The sequence below is a fragment of the Telmatherina bonti genome, assembly GCF_933228915.1.
Source record: "Telmatherina bonti genome assembly, chromosome: 4".
Taxonomy (NCBI): domain Eukaryota; kingdom Metazoa; phylum Chordata; class Actinopteri; order Atheriniformes; family Telmatherinidae; genus Telmatherina; species Telmatherina bonti.
The window spans coordinates 5,653,782-5,665,635 of NC_136622.1; the positions used below are offsets into that span (position 1 = coordinate 5,653,782).

Below are 11,854 nucleotides of genomic sequence, written 5' to 3' on the forward strand. Positions count from 1 at the left end.
CTGGTCTCTAGGATCCTGAAAGACGGACCTCCACCTGGTCTCTGGGATCCTGAAAGACGGACCTCCACCTGGTCTCTGGGATCCTGAAAGACGGACCTCCACCTGGTCTCTGGGATCCTGAAAGACGGACCTCCGCCTGGTCTCTAGGATCCTGAAAGACGGACCTCCGCCTGGTCTCTAGGATCCTGAAAGACGGACCTCCGCCTGGTCTCTAGGATCCTGAAAGACGGACCTCCGCCTGGTCTCTAGGATCCTGAAAGACGGACCTCCGCCTGGTCTCTAGGATCCTGAAAGACGGACCTCCGCCTGGTCTCTAGGATCCTGAAAGACGGACCTCCGCCTGGTCTCTGGGATCCTGAAAGACGGACCTCCACCTGGTCTCTGGGATCCTGAAAGACGGACCTCCGCCTGGTCTCTAGGATCCTGAAAGACGGACCTCCGCCTGGTCTCTAGGATCCTGAAAGACGGACCTCCGCCTGGTCTCTAGGATCCTGAAAGACGGACCTCCACCTGGTCTCTAGGATCCTGAAAGACGGACCTCCACCTGGTCTCTAGGATCCTGAAAGACGGACCTCCGCCTGGTCTCTGGGATCCTGAAAGACGGACCTCCACCTGGTCTCTGGGATCCTGAAAGACGGACCTCCGCCTGGTCTCTAGGATCCTGAAAGACGGACCTCCGCCTGGTCTCTAGGATCCTGAAAGACGGACCTCCGCCTGGTCTCTAGGATCCTGAAAGACGGACCTCCACCTGGTCTCTAGGATCCTGAAAGACGGACCTCCACCTGGTCTCTAGGATCCTGAAAGACGGACCTCCACCTGGTCTCTAGGATCCTGAAAGACGGACCTCCACCTGGTCTCTAGGATCCTGAAAGACGGACGTCCACCTGGTCTCTGGGATCCTGAAAGACGGACGTCCACCTGGTCTCTAGGATCCTGAAAGACGGACCTCCACCTGGTCTCTAGGATCCTGAAAGACGGACCTCCACCTGGTTTCTAGGATCCTGAAAGACGGACGTCCACCTGGTCTCTGGGATCCTGAAAGACGGACGTCCACCTGGTCTCTAGGATCCTGAAAGACGGACGTCCACCTGGTCTCTGGGATCCTGAAAGACGGACCTCCGCCTGGTCTCTAGGATCCTGAAAGACGGACCTCCACCTGGTCTCTAGGATCCTGAAAGACGGACCTCCACCTGGTTTCTAGGTTCCTGAAAGACGGACGTCCACCTGGTCTCTGGGATCCTGAAAGACGGACGTCCACCTGGTTTCTAGGATCCTGAAAGACGGACGTCCACCTGGTCTCTGGGATCCTGAAAGACGGACCTCCGCCTGGTCTCTAGGATCCTGTGAATCCAGTGAAGACGCTGCTAGGAAGAAGGGAGCAGTGGGAATCCTGGAAGATTTATTTGGATTTATCGGCAACAGAAACAGAAAGTTGTGAAACTGTTACAGCTCTGACAGAAAAGCACGAGTGTTATTGTGGACAAACAAGATGCTGAATAACAACCAGCTAACACAACAGTGGTTATGGTCCAAGCTGCTCATGTTGTTGCTGCAACTTTTGGGAATTCTTCCCAAAAGTCACCAAGATTTTCTACGACACTATAAAAGGCACTGAGAAACGGCACAAAACATGGCTGCTGCCAGAGAAGCTAGCGCGTGAAGAACAGGCGTCATGTCGTCATGGTTTGTCCGAACTCTCCTGCGCGGTGCACTCTCCTCCGCTGCCGAACCTCCGGTTCAGCTCTGATGTCAGCACCGAGCAGCAGGACTTCTGTGGAACAACATGGAGAACAATAAATACCTGCAACACAACGTTGTGTGACCAGACACCACCTACCAAACCCTACCTTGCCATCCTTAGCTTGGCTCCGGGCCCTGGATAGGAGCTCCAGCAGGGCCAGCAGGAGTCCGACGCCCAGACCCAGACCAAGGAGGAGGAAGAGGCCCTGCAGGTCGTGGGGATGCAGGGCATCGGACACGTGGGCCTCTTCGGTACCGATGCAGCTGCTGGCCCACCACTTCTCCCGCAGGTGCGTCAACTCTCCGGACTCGCTGAGCTGCAGGATGGCAATGGTCAGGTTTTTCACCAGCGGAGAACCTAAAACATTTGATGGGAGGAAGACTTTCAGAGCAGCAGCATCACGGTTGTTTCATGTCACACTCAGAAAACGTCACAGACTTCCATCACCGATGCTCAGTTAAAGCTTCACATGGTGGATGTAAACACAAACACAGCTAAAAGAAGCTGCAGCTGGAATAAATAATGACGCGGCTGGCTGGCTGTTCCAGTTCAGCCACTCGGTAGATTAGCTGTTCCAGTTCAGCCACTCGGTAGGCTAGCTGTTACAGTTCAGCCACTCAGTAGGCTAGCTGTTCCAGTTCAGCCACTCAGTAGATTAGCTGTTCCAGTTCAGCCACACGGTAGGCTAGCTGTTCCAGTTTAGCCACTCGGTAGGCTAGCTGTTCCAGTTCAGCCACTCGGTAGGCTAGCTGTTCCAGTTCAGCCACTCGGTAGGCTAGCTGTTCCAGTTCAGCCACTCGGTAGGCTAACTGTTCCAGTTCAGCCACTCGGTAGGCTAGCTGTTCCGGTTCAGCCACTCTGTTGGCTAACTGTTCCAGTTCAGCCACTCTGTTAGCTAACTGTTCCAGTTCAGCCACACGGTAGGCTAGCAGTTCCAGTTAAGCCACTCGGTAGGCTAGCAGTTCCAGTTAAGCCACTCGGTAGGCTAGCTGTTCCAGTTCAGCCACACGGTAGGCTAGTTTTTACAGTTCAGTCACTCGGTAGGCTAGCTGTTACAGTTCAGCCACACAGTAGGCTAGCTTTTACAGTTCAGCCACACCGTAGGCTAGCTGTTCCAGTTCAGCCACTCAGTAGGCTAGCTGTTCCAATTCAGCCACTCGGTAGGCTAGCTGTTACAGTTACGCCACTCGGTAGATTAGCTGTTCCAGTTCAGCCACACGGTAGGCTAGCTGTTCTAGTTCAGCCACACGGTAGGCTAGCTGTTGCAGTTTAGCCACTTGGTAGGCTAGCTGTTACAGTTCAGCCACTCGGTAGGCTAGCTGTTGCAGTTTAGCCACTTGGTAGGCTAGCTGTTACAGTTCAGCCACTCGGTAGGCTAGCTGTTACAGTTCAGCCACTCGGTAGGCTAGCAGTTCCAGTTCAGCCACTCAGTAGGCTAGCTGTTACAGTTCAGCCACACGGTAGGCTAGCTTTTACAGTTCAGCCACTCGGTAGGCTAGCTTTTACAGTTCAGCCACACCGTAGGCTAGCTGTTCCAGTTCAGCCACACGGTAGGCTAACTGTTCCAGTTCAGCCACTCGGTAGACTAGCTGTTCCAGTTCAGCCACTCTGTTGGCTAACTGTTCCAGTTCAGCCACACGGTAGGCTAGCTGTTCCAGTTCAGCCACACGGTAGGCTAGCTTTTACAGTTCAGCCACTCCGTAGGCTAGCTGTTCCAGTTCAGCCACACGGTAGGCTAACTGTTCCAGTTCAGCCACTTGGTAGGCTAGCTGTTCCAGTTCAGCCACTCGGTAGGCTAGCTGTTCCAGTTCAGCCACTCTGTTGGCTAACTGTTCCAGTTCAGCCACACGGTAGGCTAGCTGTTATAGTTCAGCCACACGGTAGGCTAGCTGTTCCAGTTCAGCCACACGGTAGGCTAGCTGTTCCAGTTCAGCCACTCGGTAGGCTAGCTGTTCCAGTTCAGCCACTCGGTAGGCTAGCTGTTCCAGTTCAGCCACACGGTAGGCTAGCTGTTCCAGTTCAGCCACTCGGTAGGCTAGCTGTTCCAGTTCAGCCACTCGGCTGGCTAGCAGTTCCAGTTCAGCCACTCGGTAGGCTAGCTGTTACACACTCCACGGGGTGGGTGTATTGAGTCCTTTCCCAGACATCAGACAACATCCTGACGCCTGCAGCTGACTCACCCAGACGTGCTGCGATGCTGTAGGATCTCATGGAAATGACTTCCTGTGAACGGGTAAGTTTACAGTGGCGAGCCACCGCCAAGTCCAGGGACACTGCTTCACCGATGAAGGCAAAGTTCCCCTCCTCAGAGCGGCGAACGCCCTCCTCCATGTTAGACACGTAGCTCTTCTTCCGCTCCATGTGCTGGTAGATCCGTCGGTACACCGGGTGGTTGGAATTCTGCAGGGAAAGTGAAGCCAACACATTCTTAACCTGGATTTATTTGGGTTAATCTGACAAAGACTCAGATTTATCAGGAGCAGGTTGTGCCTTGAAGAAGTTCATGGTGGATCCAAACTCCAGTGTGCCGTAATCAATCACATCCTGGTTGGCCAGATCTTCAAAGTTGGAGATGGAGATGCGTTTGCTCTTTGAGTCCAGCACAGAGCTGAAGTTGGCAAAGTAGCAGGCGAGCAGCAGCACCGCAAAAATCCACCAGATGGCGCCGACTACACGTCCGGAGAGGCCTTTAGGGTGAGGACCAGCACCTGAGATCACAGAAACGATTGAGAACAAAGCAGGACATAAATAACTTCTTCTTCAGATGACCACGGCGTGGTCTGTTACCTTGCAGGGTGAGACCTCCTGTGATGTACCAGAAACTGTGCAGCAGAGTGAAGCTGTGTTCGTCTGTTTCTGGGTTGGCCCACTCAGAAGGACTGAGCCTGAGGAAAAGCAGACTGAGGTTACAGCTGCGGCAGAGAAGCCGGATCCCAGACTGAGCTCCGTGGAGAATGGGGTTCCGGTCCCAGCATTCCCAGCTTCATACAAGAGCTGGTGAAGAGTGAACGCAGCAAATCCTGTAACGCTGCAGAAGCTTACAGAGCTGACAGAGAACAATGCTGGGATCTGAGCTAAAGGAGGCCCAACCAGTCCTTCAGGGGGGGTTGGCCTTGCAGTGTAGTAAAATGATTTAATCAATACAGGGGGGGGGGGGGGAAGGATTTACAAAGAAAACATGTTTTATAAAATGTTCTCAGTTCAGACAGCTTTCAGTCCACATTTTATCTGTCAGGAATAATTTATATTCTCCAGTTTCCTTTTACTCCCTGTAAATGATCACTTGGTTTCAGTCCTTTAAGAATTAATTGTTTTGGTTTTAAACTTTAAAGTATTTTCACCAGTTTTTAGCAAAGTGTTCTTCCTTCATTTTCAGTTTATATGCAAGTTTTTTCACCCTTAACATCTATAAAATGCTGCTTGTAGGTTGGAGCTTTAGTCCTGAGCCAGGTTGTGGTGATGTTTTCTTGCTTCCACAAGGTTTTAGCCGTTTACCTGCACTCTTCCTGCTGATATCCTGAATTCCATCCCAGGACAGAACGGGTTGCACATACATCAGTATCTCACGTACCGCAGAGAGAATACAGTCCTGGAAAGGCTGCATTTTTTTCCAGAGGATGTGTGCATGTGTCTGTGTGTGTGTGTGCTTTAAAACCAAATGCTTACATAATCTCCAACGTGATCGGGATAAACTTTTTATATGAACAAGCACAATGGCCTCAACACAGTGCAAGACCAAAACAACCAGACACAACATGGCTGCAGGATTTGTTGTTCCATCTTCATGTTGCAAGTTTCTCATGAACAAATAAAACCCTGATTTGAGTCAATCTGCACCCTGCAGGTCAGATAACAGCTTTCACCAGAATCTGTTGCTTTTCAAAGGCCAAAAATAAAGATTTAAGTCCATCTTGAATGTCTTAAGTATGCCTACACTGAGCTCTTTCAGATTAGACAGCTACCTGACCCTGCATCACAATAACACTCATGTCTCCTGACCGGCTACAGATGTCTGATCCTAAACATCATAACATGCAGAAGTAAAGGATCTGCAGGCAAATCCATCAATAATCCAAGAATAAATCTTCAGACCCCAGTAACCACATACAGCTGTGGTAAAGCGTAGAAACATCGAGCCAGTTCTGCTACATTTTACAAACATTTAAACACAATTCTGCCTTTAAAGGTGGAGTATGTAAGATTTTCAATATTTAAAAAAAATTAACTAATAAAATAACTACAATCATAATTAGAAAGTTTTTTTAACATGTAGGTTCCAGTCTGCCCATATTTGATGCATTATTAAATTACAAGTTTAATTAATGACAAATGACAAAAAGCATTTTTTTTTTACTGGTAGGCAAACATTTAAGAAGGATCTTTGTCATTAATTAAACTTGTAATTTAATAACACATCAAATATGGACAGACTGGAACCTACATGTTATTTTTTTAGTTAATTTTTTTTTAAATATTGAAAATCTTTCATACTCCACCTTTAAGGTGTTTTTAAGCCAGTAAAAAGAAAAGCTAAAGAATGTGGCATTCGAAGACAGGAAAAGCCACAGCAGGGTGCTCTACTACTCAGCATCACCCTATCTAACCTAAGATTTGTCATTTCATTCATCTGAAAATACTGAGGGGAGGAAGCACTGAAAACATTAACATACAGACACAACAGCAAAAGTTTTGTACAAGTTCTCCATCCAGCCCAAACGCTTCTGCAGGTCTTTCATTGCTTGGAATCTTTTATTGTTATAGTTCAAAAGTTGCATTTACCTGCTCACCAGGAACATGCAAAGACCTGTCAGCAGGAAAGCGATGAGCACACCGACCCACATGTCGGTGGAGAAGGGTAGCAGCAGGCTGAAGGCGCTCCCCTCTGAGTCAGAGGTCTTACGCATGATGAAGCTGAGGCCTGTTTGGATGAAGGGGGTGGTCATGTCCACAAACTGCTCTCTGGTGGCGGTGACTGTCAGCGGGGCCACAGCCAGGTCGGCCTCCTGGTGGACGGCACACAACGCACATTCAGCTTCCTCCACTTAGATCTAACATTTCTGACATTTAATCACGTTTTAAGGTTAAATTAAGGCAAAAAAAAGTTAAATCCAAAAAGTCATCAGATGAACGGCTAGATGCCAGTGAAAAGTTAATCTCTGAATTTGTCTGAAAAGTTGTTTAATACCACCACAAAGTCATGTAGCTAGCAACAATTAGCAGAGGAAAGTCATCATGTCGTCCACAAAACATGTCCTACAGCTGTACAGAGTCATTTCCCACCTAAACATTATGTATTTGTGTTATGTAATAAATCATCAGAAATTAAATAATAAAAAAATTGTTGTAACTAACTGTTGGCAGGTCGGCTGTAGCTAACACAAATAAAACAAGCTATGCTACGCAGTCTTAGCTGGATTCTGTTTCAATAAATGAATCAAATCCTGTATTTTTATTGGTATTATTTTCATAAACACACCCCCTCAGATTGATAAATTCATAATGATGAGCTGTGAGATTAATACTGATGGAGCATGCGAACTTAGCATTAGCTAGCATTAGCATATTTTCACATGTAGTTCATCTTTTCTGTGCTATATAAGGTCAAATAAAGGTTTTTTAACATTCTGAACAGTACTACAACATACAAGTGGTGATGAGATTACATCCACATACACTGGAAATGCTAAGCTATGTAGCTTCTAATGTTCTTCAAAGTATCAGTTTCTCTCATGAAACAAAATAAATCTTCTACTCTTCTCATTAGCTACGAGCAATTCCTTTAATCAGTGTTTGAAAATTAGCCTTTAGAGGTGGTTGAAGCTTCACTCCAGTTCCTCTCGGCAGTGACTGGATCCCAGTTTCAAAGCTTTAACACAGTAATTAACAATGTAATGGGATACATTGTTGTACAGTCTGTTTGTATTCAGAGCATATGGAAAGTTCTTCACTGGCAGAGGATCCTGCATGGCACCAGAGAGGCAGGATTTTGCTCATGTCAGTATGGAAACATGTCATAAATGTCAATCTAAGTGGCTTCATTACAACCAATGCTAGCTAACATGGTCCACTTGCACCGATGTGTTGCTGGTGGTCCAGGACTTACCCCTCTGATAACCTCACCGATCATACCATTCCAGTTCCCACTGGAGTCCATGGCTCCATATCGGCTGTCCTTCACCAGGTGCAGATTATACTTGAAATCCAGCTTCTTGGACAGCTCTGAGATCAGGTCAATGCAGTAGCCCTCAAGGTGTGAGCCCTTGCTCATGGCGTACGGTTCTTCCTGAGAAGACAGAGCAAAGCGTCAGCAGATGGATTTGTCTGGGAACATGCTAATATGGTGAAGAAGCAGGAAAAGAAGGACTGTGAGAGCAAAAATGGGTTCTTTTGGTTGTAAACGGTTGGTTATCCTTTAAGAGGGAATAGAGAAGAATATTTGGGCATTTGTGGATTGCAAACAGGTTTGCAAACAGCCTCAATTATTTGATGCATGGTTTTTAATAATAGTAAATATAATCCATCAATCAGGTTCCAACCTTCGTGTTCAGCAGCTGACATATCGGCCTCGTTCCGCCGTTTGGCTGCTTTTCTTTTGTGTTTGGCTTTTCTGGATGGAAATGCTCAACATTGTCTCTAACCCTTAAAGAAGGACTCCTGTTCCTATTGGTTTTTTTTTCTCATTTTGTTCCTTCTTTGACCTGAATGTTTCTCTTATACAACCTTCCCATTTTGTTCGCATTGCTCTAAACGTTAGACACATCTGACTGGAAACAACCGACATCTTTCCCACTTTGAAGCCGTTTCATTTCTCTCAACACCATGATGAGAGCAGCACACCGCTGGAATGTTTGGTTTGCATCAGGGGCCTCAGGAGGCCAGTTTCATGCTCACACTTGGCTTTCTGGAGTTTGCATCTCATGAGCTGCAGTCAATCTTTAAAAGAAAGCCCTTCTTGTATTCTTGACTCGCACAGCTTCCATTCTAGCCGAGACAGAGGTACAAAGAGAGAATACCTTTATAGTGGTGATGGATAACTCCTTGGCATCTAGAAAGAGAAAAGGAAAAAAAAAAAACACAATACATTTTTGATTCCTGTAATGAACCATGTCAATGTAATCGAGCCTGAGCACCAAATGAGAGGATTTAGTCTGAGCCAGTTCTTCGGCTGATTAGTGGTTCGGGTTCATGTCTACAAGCCTCAGTGCAGAACCACTTCTGAAAGCTAATGAAGTATTTTGTTGCTTTGAATCCCCTTTGTGGGTTTTTTTCTAAGTCACAGCTGTAAATTAGCCAAACAGCTTCTGGAGAACAATGACAGTTTTGTTGTCGGTTGTTTTTCAGGAGACTTTGAGAAAGTGGCTCCATACCGAGGGGAGGCTGCACGGTATAATCGCAGGGGGGTAACCGGGCCCCTGTGATGGGATCAAAGTGGGAACCCGCTTCTCTTCAGCCCCCCCCCCCCGCCCCCTCCATGTAACCAGAGCAGGGGATGTATTCCCCCCCCCCCTTCCACTCATCCTCTTTCATGACTCTTGACACTCACAGTTGTTTCCTTTCTGCCATCTCTGACCAGTGGCTTTCCCAGCATGTCCAGCAGGACCTAACATGTGCTGCCAGGGTCGGTAAGCGAAGGGAGCGGGGGCGAGCGGAGGTGCCAGGGGGGCAAATTCTTCATCATCGCATGCCATAACAAAAGCAGGCTCGGTTGGATGATGAAGAGCCCTGACACCCCGTCAACCTCCTCTCGGGAAGATGGCAGAATCTAAACTCTGCGGAGATGCCTGTCACTTCTCCGCCGGCCTGCAGAGCGCCCCCCCCTCACGGTTAATTGATTTATCACAGTGCTTTCTGGATCACAGCAAGGCTGTAGCCCCTCTGCTGGTGAGAAATGGGAGGCTTTCTCAGTGAAAGGTTCCCCCTCCATGCTTTGAAAGGACTCCAGCGGTCCAGCAGGGATGAAATCCAATGTGAGGGATGATTTGGGGGCATGGCCCTGTCTCGTAGGTCTGCCAGCGCCGGCTGGCACAGAAGAGGGCATCGAGTCTACAGACAGTCTGCAGAGGCAGGGCTGCAGGAAGAAATCATCTCACTGACTTTAGCTTCATCGTTTGCCAGAAGCAGAGTTTGGCGACAGTTTTGGTGGAAGTGAGGACATAAAGGAGCGCGTGAAGCGGCGAGCAGCAGCTGCGTTTCCACAAACAACAGTTGTGATTTCCAGGTGAACAGTGTTCAGCACGTTAGCCTCAGTTCTCATAAAAACTCGTCCACTTGACGAGATTTTATGAGAATTACGTCTCATGCCAGGTCGCCGTTATTTTGGGGTTTTCTATTTGCTGTTGAGAATTTGCTTTTCGAAGCTTTTCTCCTTTATTTTCTTTCCTAAAACTCTGAAATCTGCTGTTGTTTGTTCCACAGCGCTCCATAAACTGGTCACGACCCCCCCATGTAACGTCCAGGGACACGTAACTGAATGTGTTTAGTGAATAAACTTGCGTTCTCAAAGTCTCATCCGTGGGATGAGACTTCATGCTAGCTAGCGATGTAGCGTTGTTTCAGGGTTTTCCACTTGCTGTGGAGGATTCTCCGTGGCTTTTCCAACCCCTTCACCCTCATTTCTCTCTCTACACTCTCCACTTTGGTGATGTATGTGCACACATATGAAAATCCGCCTGAGAGCATAAAAACCTTTTAGCAAAATTTGAGAGGTTTTCGGAAATGTAGGTGTTTCCATCAGCAGGTTTTATTGGGATATTTAGGTTTAGCATAATTCTGGAGTCTATAGAAGTGAAGCTTCTGCTGGTCAGAATCAGTGACAGTAAGTTAAAACAAGCAGGTATTTTTAAATTAGAATTAAACCACTTTGTGAGGTAAAAAAAAAAAAAAAAAAGGTTATTGCGAGATAGCCAGACAGTAACTCACTATGGAGGTGATGTGTTTTTAAAGCATGGTTGCTCTCTGTACTGTAATAATAAGATATCCGTCCATCCATCAGCAGCTACCCCAGCGCGACCTCGACACCCTGACTTCCAGCTTCGCCACACAGAGGAGAGGCCGCTCTAGGCTGAAGTAAAGTTGACCACTGTCATACTAACCATGCCACAATGCAACACACCCCATAAGAGACCTGATCATGCAGACGTAAGAACAGAATGATGTAACCAGGCTGTCAATCATTTCAGCTGCGAGATGGAATTTGGTTCTTTGAATCAACTGGAGTCATTTCAGCTCTGTATTGTTTATATGGATCTACCTGCAGAAGGTGGGTGGTTTTAAAACCTAGAAGTCTTATTTCTCATAAATCCAACCATTTTTCTAAGTGTCTTTCAGCGTGCATGGACTCCTGCAGTAAAACATGAGGTGTTCGTCTTACCTGCAGCGGTGGCCCGTGCAATCAGGGCGGTCACGCAAAACAGCAAAACCACACAGGTCCTCATGCTGCCTGGAAATGACACAACATTTCAGGCTTCCATCTACAGAAAAACACCTTAGGCATAAAAACAACAAAGGTTTTCTTACCTCAGTGTGGATTAAATCTGATTTATTTATGGGAGACGGCGCCAAGAAAATGTCTAAGAAAACAGGTCTTGTATGAGGGCAGCTGGAGGAATGTGCAGCCCAATGTAGTAGGGGGCTTTTATGGGGAGCAGAGAGAGGGAGGAGATAAGAGCCAGGACGGTTGGGCGGATGAAGTCTGGAGACAGACAGCGTCAGTTTACTGGAGCTGGATGCATTCCCTTCTGGAAAACACTCCCAGCTCTGATAAGCACATCACAGCGTAAAAGCGAGTTCGACTTATCAAACGTTATATTTTAGTTTGTACAGTTGCATGGCAGGATCTTAAAAAAAAACTGGATGTAGGCTCACTGACTGATGGCGCCCCCAGTTTGAGAGGAAGCCAATTTTAACACAGAGGGGCCCCTGAACCTAAATCTCCCAGTGTTATGTAACAGCTGTGAGAACATCTGGTAAAGCTGGGCTAGGTGATGTTGGGGAGATAGCAAGATGTGAAAGTGGCGCCCTGCCTTGGCTCCTCCCCCTCTGGTTTGGCTTCTTGCATGATCCGAGGCTTTTTTCTTATCTCCAACAAGCAGGTTATGTTTTTACCAACGTTTA

At 47.5% G+C, this 11,854-nt stretch overlaps 1 protein-coding gene across 2 annotated transcripts; it reads right to left on the reverse strand.

Annotated features, from left to right (window-relative positions):
• Window positions 1–1,378: 1,378 nt before the first annotated feature.
• On the reverse strand, window positions 1,379–11,395 carry LOC306754737 (putative glutamate receptor). Of its 2 annotated transcripts, none has more exons than XM_079238810.1 (10): window positions 11,258–11,395; window positions 11,112–11,180; window positions 8,755–8,786; window positions 7,845–8,024; window positions 6,521–6,744; window positions 4,529–4,626; window positions 4,232–4,449; window positions 3,922–4,141; window positions 1,848–2,098; window positions 1,379–1,771 (listed from the first exon to the last, which is right to left on the reverse strand). In XM_079238810.1, the coding sequence occupies exons 2-10, from the start codon at window positions 11,173–11,175 to the stop codon at window positions 1,679–1,681; spliced, it is 1,380 nt and encodes a 459-aa protein (XP_079094936.1). In that variant the 5' UTR covers window positions 11,176–11,180; window positions 11,258–11,395; the 3' UTR covers window positions 1,379–1,678. The 2 variants fall into 2 exon arrangements, with proteins under 2 accessions (XP_079094936.1, XP_079094937.1); XM_079238811.1 differs by having other exon boundaries at window positions 11,112–11,176; window positions 11,258–11,321.
• Window positions 11,396–11,854: the final 459 nt, after the last annotated feature.

Excerpts from the sequence above, each read along its gene's own strand:
- LOC306754737 (XM_079238810.1), bottom strand. The coding sequence starts at position 11,175 with ATGAGGACCTGTGTGGTTTTGCTGTTTTGCGTGACCGCCCTGATTGCA. Across the intron at positions 8,025-8,754 it reads TATCCATCACCACTATAAAG|GAAGAACCGTACGCCATGAG; the intron begins GTATTCTCTCTT and ends CTGTCTTCTCAG. Across the intron at positions 4,142-4,231 it reads CCACCATGAACTTCTTCAAG|AATTCCAACCACCCGGTGTA; the intron begins GCACAACCTGCT and ends CTTTCCCTGCAG.